Raw genomic sequence first — 19832 nt, 5'->3', positions numbered from 1 at the left:
TACCACTGTGTTATGCTCCCTACCCTTAATTTTTTTTTAAATGTTCAGCATATAGTAGCACTGTTCCCAAGAAATTCCTCTGATGATAGAAATGTTCTCGACCTGTGCAGCCCAGCATGGTAGTCACTACTCATCTTTAGGTAGTATAATTTGAAGCCTACTGATCTTATATACAAGCCTGTACAATTACATATCTCCTAGTATAAATCTTCAACTCACTGCTACATACTAATATAGACATATATGCAAGTAATGCTATTCTGCTCAAAATTTGTCTGACAAGGGTGAGTTAATAAATAGCAAAGGGAAGGGAAGTATCAAGGAGAAATTCAATATGGATTTGGTCATGGAGGGAATGAATATGTATTTGAACAATTATTACTTATGAAACCAAGAAGCTATTATTTACCATAGCTAAGATGTGGAACCAACCCAGATGCCCCTCACTAGATGAATGGGTCAAGAAAATGTGGTATATATACACAATGGAATTCTATGCCTCTGTCAGAAAGAATGACATTGCCCCATTTGTTAGGAAATGCAAAGACTTGGAAAAAATTATATTAAGTGAAGTAAGCCAGGCCCAAAGAAACATAGGCCCCATGGTTTCCCTTATCTGCAATAACTAGTATATGTCTGAGACAAGCAGAAAAGGTCAGATAAGTTGATGTCAAGGAAATGAACCCCAAGGTAAGCATTCAAATGTTTTTTCTTTCATGTGATTGTTTCTAACATATTTATAAGATGATTTCTTTGTTGCTTTGTATGTCCCTCCCCTACTATATAACCCCTGCTTTCACTGTATTTTATGTTGGTATAATTTGTGGAGGGGAAGGGAAAAAAACAAATCATTCAAATAGGGATACAGGTGGACTCATTGCAACAACAAGTCATTATGTTGGAAAACAAACTTTACAACTTTGGCAGGCAGGGGGCGGGAGGGGGGAGTAGGGGGAGATGGGAAGGGATGGGAGGGGGAAACAAAGGAGGAGGCAACAATGCTTGATAAGAAATGTACTCATTATCTTGCCCATGTAATTGTAGCTTTCTGTACAGTATTTTCACAATAAAAAAATCATAAAAAAGAAAACAAGAAGCTTTCTGTAACTGCGATTTTAGTGTTAGATCATGTGACATGCACCTGTAGCAAGAAATTTTAGAAAAATCTCAAATATACACATTGCAAAGAACCAACAAAATAACACAGGGCAAGTTTTAAGTGGTATTTACCTGAAGAGTGCTGAAAAAGTGAGCTGCTTTGATTTTTAGAGGCCCAAGATACCAGTACCTGAGAAGGACCACAATAAAAACCAGATTAAAATATATCATGACAGATAAGACATTAAAATTAAGATTTGCTGCTCTAGAGGGTTTGAGGATGTGGCTCAACACTAAATTTTAAACCTGCAGTTTGATACCATGTCCCACGGTATGTGGTGAGATAGTAGGTTCTTGCCACTTAGAAGTAAAACCAGAGTCTACTTGAGTTTCCTAAATTCACAAGTGTCACTATAACGATGATTTTTAAATCATAAAATACAGTTGAGTGTGTAGTCAAAAGAGCCACAAGGACAGGACGATGAAGCTACATGGAGACAGTGCAGTTTCTGCACAATCAATATGTCATGGACTGTAGGACGGAGCCTGTGCCATACATCCTTCTCACCAACAAAGCACACACAATTAAAATGAGTAAACTAGTATGAGATTGCACCACTCATGTTATACAGCTTTACCATAGCAAGTTTTAAGTATGGAGGTGAAGAGGATCTGTGTATTGCTAAATACCTAAAAGCTACTGGGGAGAAAGAGAGAGAGAGAGAGAGAGATGCCTAGTTTGGAATTTAAAAGTGACAACAAAGTAGATTCTTCTCTTAAAATTCTGTTATCAGTCATCCCTTCTTAACTGCTATTTATACTATGTCCATGGAGGGAAGATAAAGTATACAGAAGACATAGACAGTATAACTTTTCCAACTTTTATGATTTGCGAAGGTTAAGTAATAAGTTACTATATGTGTCATGGTATAACCTGAACACAATTTCATGGTAAGGGGAGTTAAGAAGGGACAAAAGGTCTAAAATCATAGGAGCAGCCATACATGTAAAATGAATAGCACAAGAATAAAGTGAGGCATGGAGCCTGGACAACGTCTGGCACAGGGTGGGTTTATGTATGGAACAGGGAAGGAGATCACCCAAGGCAGGAGCAAGGATATGGAAAACAGATTAACAATCAAACAACAACCATTTCAGGCTTTAGGGAAAGCCTAAAACAAAACCATGCATAATTATATAGCTAGGGTCAATGACACAGTAACTGGACCTGGAATTGAGAATAGATATTTTCAGATATAATCCATATAACAATGGGCAATGTGGAACATTCTAAGTTATTATTAAGGATAATACAGCTGATAGAGCTACTGATGAGGACCTTGGTCATCTGATTTTTGTTGTTGTGGTGGTGGTGGTTGTTTTGTTTTCTAAGCTACTTTATAGTTTGCTACTTTTCCCAGTTAGCCAAGTAGAAAAACATCCTGACTCAGGCAATTTATTTCTAAATTGTCAGCAGTTCCCTTCACCTCTACCAGCAGTAAATCTTGACACTATGCTCGCAGTCTTCCCATGGCCAGCTAGGGAATGATTTCTTGTGTCCTTGTTTTACACAAAAAATAACTCAGTGGCTGGCCAGAGCTGGCCAAGGTATTCTATAACCACCACCAAATTTTGCTATTAAATGCTTGAAATCCAGTCAAAGAACGGGAGGTGCCTTTAGACAGCTGTGCTTAGTTGTTGATTAACACATTTTGGAAAGCAATTTGTTCCCACTAGACTCTCAGAGAAAGCAGAGCAATTCCTCTTGGTGAGCTCTGGGGGAATATGAGATTTCAGAGCAAACCCAATGCAATTTGTGAAATCAACATAATCATGGCATGTTTGCAAAAAAAAATGATATGAAATATTTAAGACTGCCATGTGTAATGCAATACAGCAGTATCTCTCTTTTGATATTCCACAGTCAGGAATTTTATTAGCAGGAACAATGAAATGAAACACAGGAGAAATTTCTATGAAGGAAGTGTGACAGGGCGGCCTACAAAGTGCAGGAGGGGTTTCCTGATGAGAGAGTTGTGTGTGTTCACCAATCCTAATTCAGCTCAACCATACTAAAGCTAGGAGCCCGAGGCTTCAGGATAAGGAAAAAGTATAGCCATCAGGAATAAAGTGTGCCACGGCCTGTACTCCCTCTCCACATGACTCCAAAGACACACTGTCTTGCCAAGCCATGGGTCTCATTTCATATAATAGATTCTCCAAAACGAAGGCTACTGCCATGGACGTCAGCAGTGACCCTCTAGTCATCTCTATAGGCCAGCCCTTCCACCTCATAACACAGCTAAGCTTCCGCCTTTCTTCTGTCTCTAAGAGCGGGGAGCCTGTGGCCTCAATCTATGACATCATAAACAAAACAAAACAAAACAAAAAAACACCTCTGAGCAGTTTTCCAACCAACTATACATGGCTGAGACCAGGCAGCACCTTCCACTTGATACCTTGCTAAGCCTGCAGCCAGATGACAGCCAGATGACAGTTTTCTCTTCAGTTCAGCTTGAGCCTAAACTACACTCCAATGTTATGTCTAAAAACAGGGATGTATCCTTCTCCCTGGCTGCCACCATGCTAGTGTTGAGGAAACTGGAATTTTCTTTGGCCTTTCTGCATATAGGATGCAAACTGTGACTTGACTATTCCTACCTCATAATTCATACCCAGCTAGACCTCCAGATTTATTCCCAGAGCACTGTGTATTAAAATCTCAAAGTCAGGGACAGAAGGCTTTTACAATCATCCCACATCAGCAGAGGAATGCTTTACTTGCTAACTTTGACGCCAGCATCTCTGAAGGAGCCCCAGCGAAGGCCAGTCATTGCAAACACGGGTTGTTCTTTTTCACCCTGGAAATTAAATACATTTGCTTTAGCTTTGTAAGTACAGTAACATCAGAATATTCTAAATGTGAAGTATCCAGAGCAAATTGTTCACAGCCTATTTCTAAATATACATGATTCAATATTCAAGAAAAATTAATCTTAAAAGCATGCTGGAAGAGTACTTGGACAATCCACACTGCAAAAATAAAATTATTATTTTTGTCAGTTGTGGGTCTTGAACTTTGGGCCTGGGTGCTGTCCCTCAGCTCTTCAGCTCAAAGCAAGCACTCCACTACTTGAGCCACAGTGCCACTTCCAGTTTTCTAGTAGTTTACTGGCAATAAGAGTCTCACAGACATTCCTGTCTGGGCTGGCTTTGAGCCACAATCCTCTGATCTCAGCCTCCTGAGTAGTTAGGATTACAGGTGTGAGCCACCAGCACCTGGCTAATAAAATTAATTTTTATGTAGTAGGTCTCACAAGCAGATTCATGATCTGCTGGCTAGGAACATATTCGCTATAAGGCTGAACAACACAACTAGCCGTATCCCAAGAGCTGAAAAGTATAGACCTTGGACACCTCTACATTTTGAAGATAGTTGCTGGACACAACTCTAGTTTTCTAAATGTCAGAAGAACCATCTCTATTTCTTCCACACCATTAACCACCATGACTAGCATAAGCTAAGTTTAAAACCTGGGGGTAAGGGGGAGGCCCTGGAAGTTGCTGGCCTTGAGAAAGCACGTTCCGCCTTCTGCTCACTTCTGCCTCTCACTCTCTGCCTACTATACCCAACCAACCATATGGAGAGGCACTGGCCTTTTAGCCCTTTGTTCAGTATCTGTTCTGACAGGGCACTGGCCTTTCTGTTGTTTGTACCTGCATAAGCAATGGAAAAGGCACCTAGACTATGGGATGGCAGAGCAAGGAGGTGACAGACAGTAAAGAGAACATGTTAGTCTCTGAAATGACAAGTGGACACTGTGGGATGCAGCAGGGCTTTGGGTCATCTTGTGACTCATCTAAGAGACTAGCACAGGGGCCACAGTGCCCAAGCATCAAGAGGCTGGGTAGGCCACTGAGCTTGGGGGCTGGGGAGGGAGATGAAGGCAGTGGAGCTACAATAATACTCAACCTCAAAACTCTTGTATTGGGAGACATTCCAAGAACTCACAAATGAAGCTGTTAAGAGAGGCACTGAGGCATCAGCAACAAGAGGGAGGTACAGTAGCACCTGCTGGGGATAAAGATCTCCCTCTAATCCTTCTACGCATCCATAGCAGGGGAGCTAGAAATAACATAAAAAGGAAAGAATGGAATGAAAAACCAGATATTCCAAAGATGTTGAGGGGAGGGGTGATTGTTAATGGATAGGAGATGAGAAAAGCTATCATAGATTTGGAGACATTTGAACACAAACAGCAAGCACATGTGCAGCACCAATAAGGCCAGAGAAATGACAGGAACCACACTGTATCTGGCCTTGAGGACCTTTGAATGACTTTGCTTTTGTACAGAAAAGTAATATACCACAGCCTGTGACTACACTGAAGACGGACCACAAAGAGGCCTGGGAAGATGGGAGACCGAAGAGGACCTGTAACAATCCAGACAGAAGAAGGTTCCAGGACTTGCATGGGTACAAGAGCACTGGGAAGAAGTGCTGGACTCTAGGCATATTCTGAAGATAGCCATCAAGAGCTCCTAGCTGCCTGCGGGTGGAGAGGCAAGGATGACACCAATGGTTTTGACAGAAGCCACAGTGTTATAAAGGCTAAGCAACCATGTAAAGACCACATTATCTCTCAGAAACATTACATGCTGCTCACTGAGGGCTCATAAAATGGCACTGTAACTTGGAATAACTGTTTTGACATGAGAAGCCTCACACAACACCTAAGTGGTGTTAGGAAGTTTAATCGCTGGACGCTGGTCCCACTTGTGAAGACTGAGTCATCTTTCCTTGGTGATCATACTTCTCCATATGGTTCTATATCCTCACCTCCTAGCAGCACACTGAGTGGCAATAGCCAGTACATACATTTTATCTCTAATTAAGTCACCAAAATTACTACTGTTAATCACAAAATTAGGTGACAGAGTTGCCCTGCAATTTAGTTCCTCTCACTCTAATCCCACAGCAATTCTCTTCAAGTAATTGTTTTCATTTGTCTCCCCAATAAATATTTATTGAACCCCCAACTCTGGACCAAGCCTTCTACAAGAGGCAAAGCTTAAAGTACAGCCAAGGACACACAGCTACAGACAGTAACAAGGTAACAGAAACAGTTCAAATAATACCAAGCATTAGGATGAGCTGGGGAAAACAAACCTCCGACATTATCTTAAGGTTGTCAGTATGTTCATGTATATTATACATTTCCAGAAGGAGAACAGAGCAAGCAGGTTTTCCTGAGTTGTTAAATGCCAATTGTTCTCTGGGAGGACTTTTTTTTTTTGTCGGTCGTGGGGCTTGAACTCTGGGCCTGGGCGCTGTCCCTCGGCTCTTCAGCTCAAGACTAGTGCTCTACCACTTGAGCCACAGTGCCACGTCTGGCTTTCTCTGCTTTTGTGGTGCTGAGAAATCAAACTCAGGGTCTCGTGCATGCAAGGCAAGCGCTCTACCACTGAGCCACCTTCCCAACCCCTGAGAGGTCTTCTGTATGCAAGGAGCACTCCCTGGGAGCTGCTGTTCTAAAACAATGCAGCCTAAACAAGAGTGAAGGAGCCGTCAGGCCTCAACACGTGGATCCGTGCCCTAACTTAACTCCCTTTTCAGGGATTTTTAGGACTTTTACAAATATTCTCTAAGGATTGATGGAAAAGCCTTGTAACCACAAGACTCCTTTGATGTGGAGAGCTATGTCCTAGCTAAAGGTGGAAATGGCTCTGGATAACATAATAGGCAACCAGCCCGAATGTGTGCAAAGAGCTGTAGAGAAGCCCAACAGCCAGAGACATGAGATGTGATGGCTCTGAAGGGCCTATGGTCAGTACTGGAGATGAGTCCCTGCGGAGGTATACACGAGCATGGGCAAAAGAAGCATGATTAGCTGGACAGAGATTAAGCCAACAAAGCGTCGCCATATTAGTCCATTGGGATGCACAGGTTATGAGATGGGCAGGTCAATAAAGAAAAACAGAGGCACAGAGCCACACCTTCAAACTGAGGGAAACATGCTGCCAAACTCATAGCCTTCCCAGGTTGGAGATGTACCCGTTGCCTTCCTCCCTCTCTCTGCTACGAGGTCAACTGCTTCCTTCTCCACAGGATGTTCTGTGTCTCCCACCACCATGGTGCTCTGCTCCCCCTAGGCCTAAAATCAATGGAGCCAGGAACTGTGGACTGAAACCATGAGCCCAGATAAATCTTTCTCTTTCAAGCTGTCTTCCCAGGTATGTTGGTTACTGCTATGCAAAAATAACTAGTAGAGTATTACGGATGTTTATACTGGAATAAATTGCTCTTTAAGACAGGGAATAAGCTGGGCATAGGTGACTCATGCCTGTAATCATACTCAGAAGGCTGAGATTTGACAGTCATGGTTCACAGCCGGCTCAGGCGGACAAGTCCCTCCTTGTAAGACTCTTATCTCCAATTAACCATCAGACAACCAAAAGTGGTGCTGTGGCTTAAAGTGGTATCGTTCTACCCTTGAGCTCAGAAGTTTTGGGGCAATGCTCAGGCCCAGTGTTCAAGCTCTACAACTGACCAAAATAAAAAAAGAGGGGGATAGTGATAGGTGTGATATTTTCTGAACCAAGCAGTGAAAGGTAAAAGCTACAGATGACTATGTAGCAGAAAATCTAGATTACAGCCCTGACTCCCACACAACAAGCGATATGACCCAATGATATATATAGAGAGAGATAAATACAAATAGGTATATATGTTAAGTGAGGATACTAATACATATCTTGACTTCCTCACCAAGTTGGTGGTTCAGTGGAGATGTAAAAGCACACTGAACAGTTACATTTCAGGACTCTATCTTACCTTTAGAGAATCTCCAGTTACTAATACATTAAGTTGCTTTTTAAAAGATGAAGAATTTGGTGTCAGGCTTTGTCTATAATGCTTACGGTATCAGGTTTTATCTACAGTGATTTCCTCCATATTCTGAAAGCAATTTCCAGAAATAAGGAGAAAAGAGAAAATAAATTAAACCTAGCTGGGTTCTTCAGAAAGCAGAGTCAAGGCTGTTATATGATGTTTCTGGGAATTAATCTGAAAGTTTTCTGCTTCCTGGCTTTGTGTCGTCAATACACAAAGCCTGTGGTAAATCTGACACTCGTTTAATCAATTCACAAAATCAGTCTATTTGAAAGAAAAATACAGAAGGCTCAGGACACAAGAATCGTTCAGATGCAAGCACAGCAAGAATTTCCAGTTAAAATTTAATTCTTCTGAAATGTATCACTTCTAACATATATATGTAATATATAATATATATAATATATATATAAAACAGCAGTAAATCACTGTTATTAGAAGATACATCCTGACTCACCTCCTTTGGTAATAACTGTAGTTTTAAACAATATCTTCCTAAGTGAGAATCGGTAGTATTTTTTCTTTCAGTACATCTTTATTATATACTAGAATATCAACTACAAATTAAATTACTTTTGTCATGACCACAAAGATTGGTCATGGTGGAGAATCTTGACATTGCTGCATAAAGAAGAAAAGAAAATAGAAGGCAAAAAAATAGTACACTTATCTCAGCAACTATAAACATGCACATATCCCTTATTCAAAGTGCTTGGTATCAGAAGCATTCCGATTTTGGATTTTTCAGATTTTTAAACATTTACATAGACTTTACTGGTTGAACATCCTTAGTCCAAAAATTCAAAATCTGATATCTGAAATGATCCTAAATTTCAGATTTTGAAGTTTGTAGGATTTTGGATTTTGAACTTAGGGATATTCATCCAGTATAATTTACAGCAAGTCTGGGGAAATAAAATTTAGAATCATGGTACAATGTGGAACCTTCTTTTGCAAATACCAAGTAACCAATGAGTAAAAAATGCTCATCCTCAATATACATGGTACATTGAAGTCAAACCTAAATAAAGATTACATAGGGCTCACTATTTATAGGATGGGTGATCTAACTTCATGGTTTTGTCTCTTCGGGAATGTACTCTTTAGTGGGTAGGGAGGGAGCAAGAAAAAATGAAAAATAATTAGATGAAGAAAAACTAGTTACTTAACCACTATCTAACTGAAAATATTTGCCTTGTAGGAATTACCTCTTTGCTAAAAAAAATGTATTTTAGTATCTTTAAGGAGCTGTGCATAGGAGTTGCCATTTGGCAAATTAGTTTATAAGCACAGTGCATCTTGATGGATGTCACCCCTTCCATCATTCTCCCTCATCTGTCCAAATCCAGCCATTCCCCTCAATTTTCTTGGTTTCATAGGATATGCATTGAATATTATGATTGCATTCTTCTCATCTACATTCATCTACTTCCCCACTCCCCTTGACTGTCCCCACACACCTCTTAAGAGCCAGTTTTCTGGTATTCGTTTTGACTGTTAGTTTGTTTTTCTAAGGAATTATATCACTTGAACTCTTAAATTCCTTTTTTCTTTTTATTTTTTTGTCGGTCATAGGGCCTGAACTCTGGGCCTGGGCACTGTCCCTCAGCTCTTCAGCTCAAGGCTAGTGCTCTACCACTTGAGCACAGCGCCACTTCCAGCTTTTTCTGCTTATGTGGCGCTGAGGTATCGAACCCAGGGTCTCATGCATGCAAGGCAAGCACTCTACCACTGAGCCACTTTCCCAGTCCTTTAAAATCTTTTTTTCCCCCCAAATTCTTTCTTAAGAGAAGATCTTGATCAAGAATTGAAAATGGCTTTCATCCTTTCCCTCTCTCAAATTTTTATTTTGAAAAAAAAGACATGACAAAAACTTAAATAATAAAATGAATACCATTTAGATCTCTTACTTAAATTCACCATTGCCAGCATCTTCCTATATAAGCCTTATCTGTGTGTGTGTATGTGTGTTTATGTTTGCAGTGTTGTTAAATGGAAAAAAGTTGCAGACTTCACATTCTAACATTTTAGCATACATCGTCTGAGAGCAATGATATATACAGGTATGACAATAACTCTTAAGAAATTAAGCATTGTAGATGCTATCTTTCATTTTAAAATATTTTAATTGTTTTAATAATTCCCGAGAAGGCAAAAACTTTCAAGTCCATAATAACTGCCAATGGTTATCATTTTCCTACCCAAGATCTTTTACTGGATTTAGTGACATTTAATTTCCTTTAATCTTGAATGAACTGTCTACTTTCTTTTGTATTTCATAACTCTGTTTTTAAAAAGAGGATAGACTATCTCAGGAATTGGTTTTTCATGATTAGATCGAGAGTAGCATTTGAGCTGAAAATTGCATAAGCAATATTGGATACCAAAGGTTATCACATCAGGAGGTAGATAATGTCAGTTTGCTCAATTGTTGGTGATGTTAAATTTGATTATTTTGACAGGTAGCAATATGCCAGATTTCTATACTCTAAAGACACATTCTGCCAGGTGCCAGTGGGCTCACGCCTGTAATCCTAGCTACTCAGGAGGCTGAGATCTGAGGATCGCAGTTCAAAGCCAGCCTGGGAGGAAAGTCCGTGAGACTCTTATCTTTAATAAACCACTAGAAAACCGGAAGTGGCGCTGTGGCTCAAGTGGTAGAGCACTGCTCTTGAGCTGAAGAGCGGAGGGACAGTGCCCAAGCCCAGAGTTCAAACCCCACGACCAACCAACCAAAAAAAAAAAAAAAAAAAAAAAAGACATATTCTTCCATTTTTAATTGTTAATAAATAATTTTGAGACTGAATGGATATTTATTTTCCAACAGCTTTCTATTGCTTTTAGGATCCATTAATTAGCTCAACTTGAAAATGATCAAAATTGTGACCAAAAGATTGATAATGTTCATAATCTATCGTTCCTTCTACATTTAAAAGCTAGAAATTACTGGGAATTTAGAGATCATTTATTTTTTATGTAAAACATTATAATCCATCAGTGATATCATTCTTTTTGATATGTAAACGGTTCCGAAGTCAGTTTTCAGGACCTTCCAGGGTGGCTCTTCTCATTTTTCTGTGATGTCCTCATCAGTGTTCGAGTTGTCTTGCTTTGTTCTTGTCCTGGCTATTTTTGTTAGGGAATAGTATTTAAAGACCAAAATCTGGGTACAAGTATGCTCATTACTGTAGGGTATCATGGCTTCTAAGTCCTTTCAGTGGGCATAGCCAGCAAACATATTTGCAAACCAATTAGCAAGTTTTATTATAGATCAACAAGAAAATGTTAGCTATAACATTAAATAATTAAAATTATCTGATATAACAAAAAACGGGGAGTTCTGTTCCCTTCTGGGATGCAGAAAGTTACACAGAGATATCCTTCCTACTGTAAAGAGAAAAAGATAATCTACAAAGGCTGAACTTTTCTCAGGCCCATCTGAGGGCTGAGATTCTAAAGACAGCTGAGCAACCTGAATTGCAAAGAAAGAGAAGCTGCTCCACTGGGGCAAGAGAAAGGCTTCATTTGCCATTAGGAGAGTATGGGAGATCCAGAAAACCAATGCACAAGCAGCCACTACCCCAAGTATTTTATATGTATGAGTTCTCTGAATATTCAAAGCAACTACAGGAGGTAGCAAAATTTCTTGTGTTGGAGGTAAGCAGTAAAATAACTAAAGAGAGAGAACTATATTAGAAAAATAGAGGTATTCTTAAATATGCCATAGAGGTCAAGAAGTAAGTTCCAAAACTGATATAAGGGCAGCATCACATGCTTACAGTACTAAGGTATACATTTAAAATGATTACAACAGTAAATTTTATGTTATGGACCTTTACCATAGTAGTTACTTATTTATTTTGTACTGTCCTGGGTATTAAACCCAGGGGCCTCAAATATGTTAAGAGCATGCTGTACCACTAAGCTATGCCTTCACTGCCTACCACAGTATTTTTAAAAAATAAGTTCATAATCATATTAATGAGTGATAACAAAAACTTTTCATGGTAACCGGGCAATTTTTTTTCTGTGGGAATTAAAACTTAGGATAAGAAGGGAAGAAAGACTTTGATGCTCATTACATTAATCTCATTTGAATGACTGCAGTTTATTTATTTATTTATTTATTGTTGTTGGTGGTGGTGGTGGTCATGGGACTTGAACTCTAGGCCTGGGCGCTATCCCTCAGCTCTTCGGCTCAAGACCAGCGCTCTACCACTTGAGCCACAACATCACTTCTGGTTTTCTATCAGTTAATTGGGGATAAGAGTCTCACAGACTTTCCTGCCTGGGCTGCCTTTGAACCACAATCCTCAGATCTCAGCCTCCTGCATAGCTAGGATTACAGACATGAGCCACCAGAACCCAGCCAGTTTTTTTTTTTTTTTTTTTTGGGGGGGGGGGGTCCGGTCGTGGGGCCTGAACTCTGGGTCTGAGCACTGTCCCTCAGCTCTTCAGCTCAAGGCTAGCGCTCTACCACTTGAGCCACAGCGCCACTTCCGGTTTTTTTCTTTTTGCTTATGTGGTGCTGAGGAATCGAACCCAGGGCCTCAGGCATGCAAGGCAAGCGCTCTACCACTGAGCCACCTTCCCAGCCCCCAGTTTATTTTTTTTTAACATGAATATGAGTGCCCAGGCCCAGAGTCCAAGCCCCACGACTGACAAAAACAAAAAACAAAAAACATGCATATGGCTTTATTACTTTGAAGATTTAAAAAAAATCTATACAAAAGATTTTACCTTGATTTCTAAGACATCAAGTGGTACCGTCTCTCCTTTCACAATGGCAAGTGTGGCATCTGTAATATGTCTAAAGAGAGGGGAACAGAAAGAAAGTGATCATGTTATGGAAAATAACACCTCCTAATGCCCACTTCTCACACACACACACACACACACACACGCAAACATGGCTGCCCAGAATACTAGCAGATGGGCCAGGCAATAAACAAAACTGTGTTTTAAAATGGTCTAAGAAAACAGAACAAAGTTGTTGTATGAGACAATTACTGATAAAAGTACAGTAGAGATCTCAAAGAGAGCCTCTGGCAGGAAGTTTACACCGGGTATCAATCATTTATTTCTTTAATATTACCCTCCCCATTGTGCCTCATATTTATCATGGCAAACTAAGGTACTTAAATAACAATAATGAAACATCTTTTAGTTATTGTAAGAAATTCAGGCACGTGAAAAACCATTCCTTTTTACTCAGCCACCAGAACGGTGACAAAGGGACAGAATTCGTTGCCGCTATCTAAGCAAAATATGAGCCAGGCCCTAGACATATTTCTCCAGTTTCCAGGACTCTGAAGACACGCTTCATTTTCATCTCTGATTCTTTTGTTCAAAGACACGAGACTATTCTTATGTATGATTTGACAATCTTTTGAAAAGTCTGTATGTAAGAAAGTACTCATCAAAAGGTATATGCCATTGATATCCATTCAGAGCTTGTGAATCTGACAGGCTTAGAAGCAATTGTGGAGTTGTATTTTACTTTGATTTAAGAGTAGCCACACAGAAATGCACAACATAGTCAACAAAAGAAATGTTACACCAACAAGTGGCTAGTTAATAAGATACTTGCTCTCAGAGTAGAGAGAATAAGCAGACTCTCATCAAGTACTTCCTGGGAGTGCCTGCCTGCCCCTCCCATAACCTAGCCGTTGACTTGCTGTTCTCATCCTTCCAACCTGACTACATTTCACCATCTCAGAAAGGCCCGCTCCATCCAGCCTAGATCCTTTTCCACAGTTCCTTATCATCTATTCACTACAGATGATAAATCACCTTCTATACTCCTTCCTTACTCTGCCCTTCCTCCTTCTCCTCCTCTTCACCCATTTCTCTTTTTTTTTTGAAACAGGGTCTCACTCTGTATTGCAGGCTGGCCTCACACTCACAATCCTGCCTCAGCCTCTCAAGTGCTAGGATTGCAGGCATGCACTACAACAACAGCTCTATCATGTGTATCTCGTTATCATCTGCCATCCAGAGACTGGAAAATTCCACAAGGCTAGTGCCAATCTAATGTTCACTTACCAACCAAAATCAAACCTGCATTAGCACAGGGCATGGTATAATACACACAGCATTTGTTGAATGAATAACTTTATAGAACTTCAATATATAAACACTACAGCGAATAGTAACATGAATTCCTTTATATCTTTATATTCCTCAACAGTTAACATATAGCCAACCTTATGTCCCACACCTGCCCACTAACTTGTACCAATTAAAGCAAATCTTAGATACTTTACTATTTCAACCATAAATAGTTCATTATATATATGTACAAAAGACAAAGATTTTTTTTTTCTGTCGGCCTGAACTCTGGGCTTGGGCACTGTCCCTCAGCGCTTCAGCTCAAGGCTAGAGTTCTACCACTTGAGCCATTGCGCCACTTCTGCTTATGTGGTACTGAGGAATTGAACCCAGGGCCTCATGCATGCAAGGCAAGCACTCTACCACTGAGCCACCTTCCCAGCCCAAGACAAAGACTTTTGACTTGGCTTGTGTGTTACAAGTTTTCTACTCTATAGCTGTACTCTTAATTTCACTGTTTGTCTTAGTGACTGTTTGAGGACTTATATTTTACTGATTTTAGCCCTTAAGGCATTAAAATACATGGTCACTACTTGTATTTTCTGATGATCTGTACTGAGAATAGGAAATCTGCTGCTAATTCAGCTTTTGAGTTTTTGGCAACACCAATCCCCATGTGGTGGCATGTTCTTCCATCAGGAACTCCATAACATCTGGTCATCTCTCGTTCTGTGATAATTGCAGCCAGTGAAAATCACTGCCTAGATTCATCAAGCAATGAAGTTCCAAACTGGCAATCCTTTCACTCTGATAACCATTCTAATTTATTATCTACTCTACTAAGAAATTTGCCCTCATTAACAAGCTAGACACCCTGTAATACAGATAATATGGGAGAGTCAGGACAAATGATTCTTTAATTTTCGAGTTAACAGGATGATTCCCAACATCATCTCAAAGTGCTCAGTTTAACATTTTTATTTATTTTCTCAGTATCACTATGAAATCTTTCATAACCATATGTACCTGGTATGTTTCAATTTATTAGTCTTATACTCAAACTATTACTGTTGCAAAAAATCTTCTATGCTGTCTTTTTATACCTTCCCCTCCATCCCTGGCCGCACTCAGCATGGTCTTCTCACCTGAATTTTACCTGATCCAGATTGCAGTTCAAATTGAATTACTAGCAACGGTGGGGTGTAAGGGTCAATATATAAGTGATGAAAGGTCATTTTAACGTTAAGCCAAGTTGAGGAGGTAAGAACTCTTCCCTGAGGCTTACCCAAGGAGGTAGAATTAGCTAAGTTTGAAAGAACCACTTTGTTTTTTTTAGGTCCTTCTTAGATTCATGGCAAAATGAAGGGGATTGTACTGAGATTTTTCTACCTATTCCCTGTCCCCATATTCACACACCCTCCTCTATGATCAACAACCCCTGTTACACACATTTGTCACAAGTGATGAACTTACACTGGTGTATCACATTCTACCAGTTTCCATCAGTCTATGGGTCTGGTCAAATGTAAACTGGCACGTTTCCACTGTAGTATACAACCAACCTGTTTCATTGTCCTACAAATCCTCTACTCTTGTTTTTGTATACCCTCCCCTTCAGCCCTAGCAGGAAACCACCCTTTTACTACATTCAGTTTTGTCTAATCAAAACAACAGTTAGAATCCTAATGTGTAGCCTTTTTCCATGAGCTTCTTTTACTCAGCAATATGCATGTATGTTCCTATATGCCTGTTTGAGGTTTGATCATACATCTTTCTATAACTGAACAATATTCCACTGTCTGCATTAACACAATTTGTTATTCCATTAACCCATTGTCTATTCTTCTTGTATGAATGTCAAGTTCTATCAAGGAAGAACCAGTCTATTTGACTGAGGCTATCAAATTTATTGATAGAGTTGTTCATACTATGTATTACCCCTTTAATGATCACAGAATCTGTAGCAGTCAGCTCTCTTTCATCACTAATATTAGTAGTTCGTGTTCTTTTTTTTTTCTTTGTATGTGTGTGCAGTACCAGGGTATGAACTCAGGGCCATCTGGTTACTAGGCAAGCATTCTACCATTTGATCCACCCTTGTAGTCCTTTTTGCTTTAATTTTCAGATAGGGTTTTGAGTTTTTACCTGAGGCCAGATCACATCCTAATTCTATACCTCCACAATCATTGGGATTATAGGTGTAAGTCACTGTACCCAGACTTTTTTTTCTTACTTAAGCTAACTAGAGACTTCCTGATCTTATGGAACTCTTCAAGAAAAAAAAAATTGAGTTTTTTTAATTTTTTTGCTATTTCCAGTGTTCAATTTCATTGGTTTCTGCTCTAATTCTTATTCTTTTATTCTTTTTACTTTGGATTTAATTTGCTGTACATTCCTTGTTTGCTATAGTGGAAACTTTGATTATGGTTCTTCTTTTTTAATTTGTACATCCAGTGCTGCTAATCTCCCTCTAAGTATAGCTTCTGCTGCATCCCATAGATTTTGCTAAGTTGTGATTTATCTTCATTTAGTTCAAAATACTTCTGCATTTCACATCAGTTTTTTTCTCTTACACATGTGTTAATTAGAAGTATATTATGCCAGCTGGGTGCCAGTGGCTCATGCCTGTAATCCAAGCTACTAAGGAGGCTGAGATCTGAGGATCGTGGTTCAAAGCCAGCCCAGAAAGGAAAGTCTGAGAGATTTTCTTATCTCTAATTAACCATCAGAAAACCAGAAGTGGTGTTGTGGCTTAAGTGGTAGAGTGCTCACCTGGAGCTGAAGAGCTGAGGAATAATGCCCAGGCCCAGAATTCAAGCCCCGACAAAAAAAGAAGGATGTTACATAATCTTCACAGATGTTGATTCTCTCATTATCTTTCCAATAATTCACAACTTTTTCTCTCTGTATGATCAGACAGGCCAGTAAGGGTCAGCTGGAGTTGGGCATTTTTCTTCTCCACACCAAGGGCTAGAGCTGACTGGAGTTCAGTATTTCCCTTCCTCTATGTCTGTAAGCCCTGGTTATTCCAGGCTCTGCTTCACTCGTTTCTCCTGAAAGGCAGACCTTGGAGTGTATCTCAGCTGTTTCCTTTTCCCTTATCCATTGCAGAAACATGGGATTTTTCTCTGATATTTACGATGGGATCCTAGTTAAGCTCCCAGAAGGAGCTCACAATATTGTTGACTACACAGAGCCTCCAGCCTTGGTGGCCAATAGTTCACTGGCTCTATCCATGAGTCTCTCAGACGTGACCCCGTTTGGATGTATCAGTATTTGTTTATCTTCTCCATTAACCAACTGAAAGATAGACCTTGGCAGTATCCTAAGTTCTGAGTTTCTAAAAACAGCCAGATGTAGGTTTTTGTGTGAACATGTATCTTCATTTCTTTTGGTGTAAATACCTAGAAGTATGACTGGTCACATAGTAAGTATGAAATTAATTTTATAAAAAAAAAAGCCACATCATTTCCTGTAATATCAGTGCTGGCAATGGGAAGTTTCATTGCTAGACACACATCAGTAGCTTGGTGCTGTCAAGTTTTTTGTTTTGTTTTTGTTTTATGTTTGGTTGCTATTGTTCCTGCAAGCCATTCTAATAGATGTATTGTGGCATTTCATCAAGGATTTAATTTTCATTTTTTCTAATAACTACCAATTTTATTCTAGAAGCTTTGTAACTTAAGGTTTTACCTAGATCTAGGATCCATTACTTATTATTACTTGTTTATTTATTTATTTTTGCCAGTCATGGAGTCAGAGCAAGGGCACAGTCCCTGAGCTTTTTCGCTCAAGAGTAGTACTCTACTAGTTGAGCCACAGCTCTACTTCTGGCTTTTCTGTAGTTTACTGGTGATAAGAGTCTCACAGACTCTTCTGACTGGGCTGACTTCAAACAGTGATCCTCAGATCTCAGCTTCCTAAGTAGCTAGGATTACATATGACATTTTTATATATACAATGTGAAAAGTGGACTGAGGTTTAATTCTTTGCATTTTATTGTCTAGTTTTTCAGCACATTTGTTGAAAATACTGTCCCTTCTCTACTGAGCAGCCTTGGCTTTTCCTGAAGTCAATAATTCATGAGTGTGAGCCTAACGTGTGATTCTCTTCTACTGACTGACATGTCACTTCTCTTGCCAACACTACACTGTTCCGAGTAAAACAGTAAGTTCTTAACATCTGATCATCATTTTCTGATTTTTTGGCTATTCTACTTTATTTTTCTATATAAATTTTTAATTACTCAGTCAATTTTTATAAATAGTCTTCCTGAGCTCTGAGGTTGTATTGAATTTACAGATCCATTTGGAGAGAACTGACCCTCAGGGTTGAGTCTGGCCATCCCGAACATTAATTTTTCTCCATTTATTTAGGTCTTCCTGGCTTTTCTTTATTGATGTGTAGTTTCCAGCATATAAATTTTGCACATTTTGTTAGATTTATCCTAAATAGTTCCTGTTTATGTAAAGGATAAGCCATGTTAATATTCTGTTGCCTTTGTTAGACTATTGTAAGTAACATAGTTATTCTGTCTGGAGTTTACGCTTACAGAGAGGGTCATTTAGAACCACATTAGGCTGTGTCTGTTGGCTCACACCTGTAGTCACAGACTCTTGGGAGGCAGCGATCAGGAGGAACATGGTCCAGACAACAAGTCTAGACAAAAACTTAGTGAGGCTCCATCTCAATCAACAAACCAGGCATAGTGGAACAGGCCTATAATTCTAAGAATGCAAAAGGTGTGGGTGTGAAGGTTTAGGCCTAAGGCTAATGTGCACAAAAAGAAATGCTATCTGAAAAGGGCTGGAGATGAGACTAACATGGTACAACTCTTGTCTAACGAGCAAAATCCTGATTTCAAACCTTAAAACAGAAGAAAGAGAACAAAAGAGGGGAGGGGAGGGGAGGGAAGGAGCAGAGAAGAGGAGAGGGGAGGGGAGGCGAGGAGGGGAGGGGAGAAGAGAGGAGGAGAGGAGAGGAGAGGAGAGGAGAGGAGAGGAGAGGAGAGGAGAGGAGAGGAGAGGAGAGGAGAGGAGAGGAGAGGAGAGGAGAGGAGAGGAGGAAACTGATTTCTATTCAAGGAATTAAGACTGTCACCTACATGGCTGATCCTAATCTGCACTGCCACATACAGACTGGGAGAAGGAAGCCCACCATAGCAATAAAATGATTAAAAAAAATACTTTCTAGGTAAAGCATTTAGTAATGGAGCAGAAAGTTATCAACTTGATATTTGTCTGATTTACTTATAGCATCTTGAATCGATAATTGCATAGTATGTCATTTATTGTTTGTCCCTCTCAAATAAATTTCCAATAAATATGAAGTTGGCCATGTATCAGGTAATTCTACTCATCACAACTGTGCTCACCTAGTTAGTCTTGACTTCAGCTGTTTAACTGAAATACTATTATTGTACATTTCACAATACAGAATGAATTAATCCAGAATGAATTAGCTAAAAATAGGGTGAGGAAATGGGAGGTTCAGAGAGATTAAGTCAAGTTATTCAGATGCCAGAGCAGGCACAATGAACATGGGCCCTCTGTCTGGGAAGGCTGCCCACATCTACAGTCTGCGAGCTCTTGGAGTCTCTCCATCACTGTGACCAAGCTGACGCATACTTCATACCTACTTAACCTGGTGATTTAACAAAGCTAAGCATTTATAAGGTACTATATGATTTTTCTGTTTCTTCCCCCATGGTATAACCCCTGTTTTCACTGTATTTGATTCCAGTGCCCTGCATCATGTATATACATTTTTCTAATTTGGGGAGTGGAAGGGA

At 39.7% G+C, this 19832-nt stretch overlaps 1 protein-coding gene across 2 annotated transcripts in view; it reads right to left on the bottom strand.

Annotated features, from left to right (window-relative positions):
* The window catches only part of Agk (acylglycerol kinase), a 91069-nt gene that overhangs the window by 17421 nt on the left and 53816 nt on the right, over positions 1–19832 (bottom strand). For both annotated transcript variants that reach the window (XM_042677287.1, XM_042677288.1), the window contains exons 9-11: positions 12731–12800; positions 3880–3959; positions 1231–1288 (exon numbers count right to left, since the gene is read on the bottom strand). In XM_042677287.1, the coding sequence (XP_042533221.1) occupies positions 1231–1288; positions 3880–3959; positions 12731–12800 (208 nt within the window). The remainder of the gene's footprint in view (positions 1–1230; positions 1289–3879; positions 3960–12730; positions 12801–19832) is intronic.

Source organism: Dipodomys spectabilis, unplaced genomic scaffold (assembly GCF_019054845.1).
Source record: "Dipodomys spectabilis isolate Male_0828 unplaced genomic scaffold, ASM1905484v1 ptg000034l, whole genome shotgun sequence".
NCBI lineage: Eukaryota > Metazoa > Chordata > Mammalia > Rodentia > Heteromyidae > Dipodomys > Dipodomys spectabilis.
Note: the sequence above shows the minus strand (reverse complement) of the source record. Positions and strands in the feature narration are given on the sequence as shown.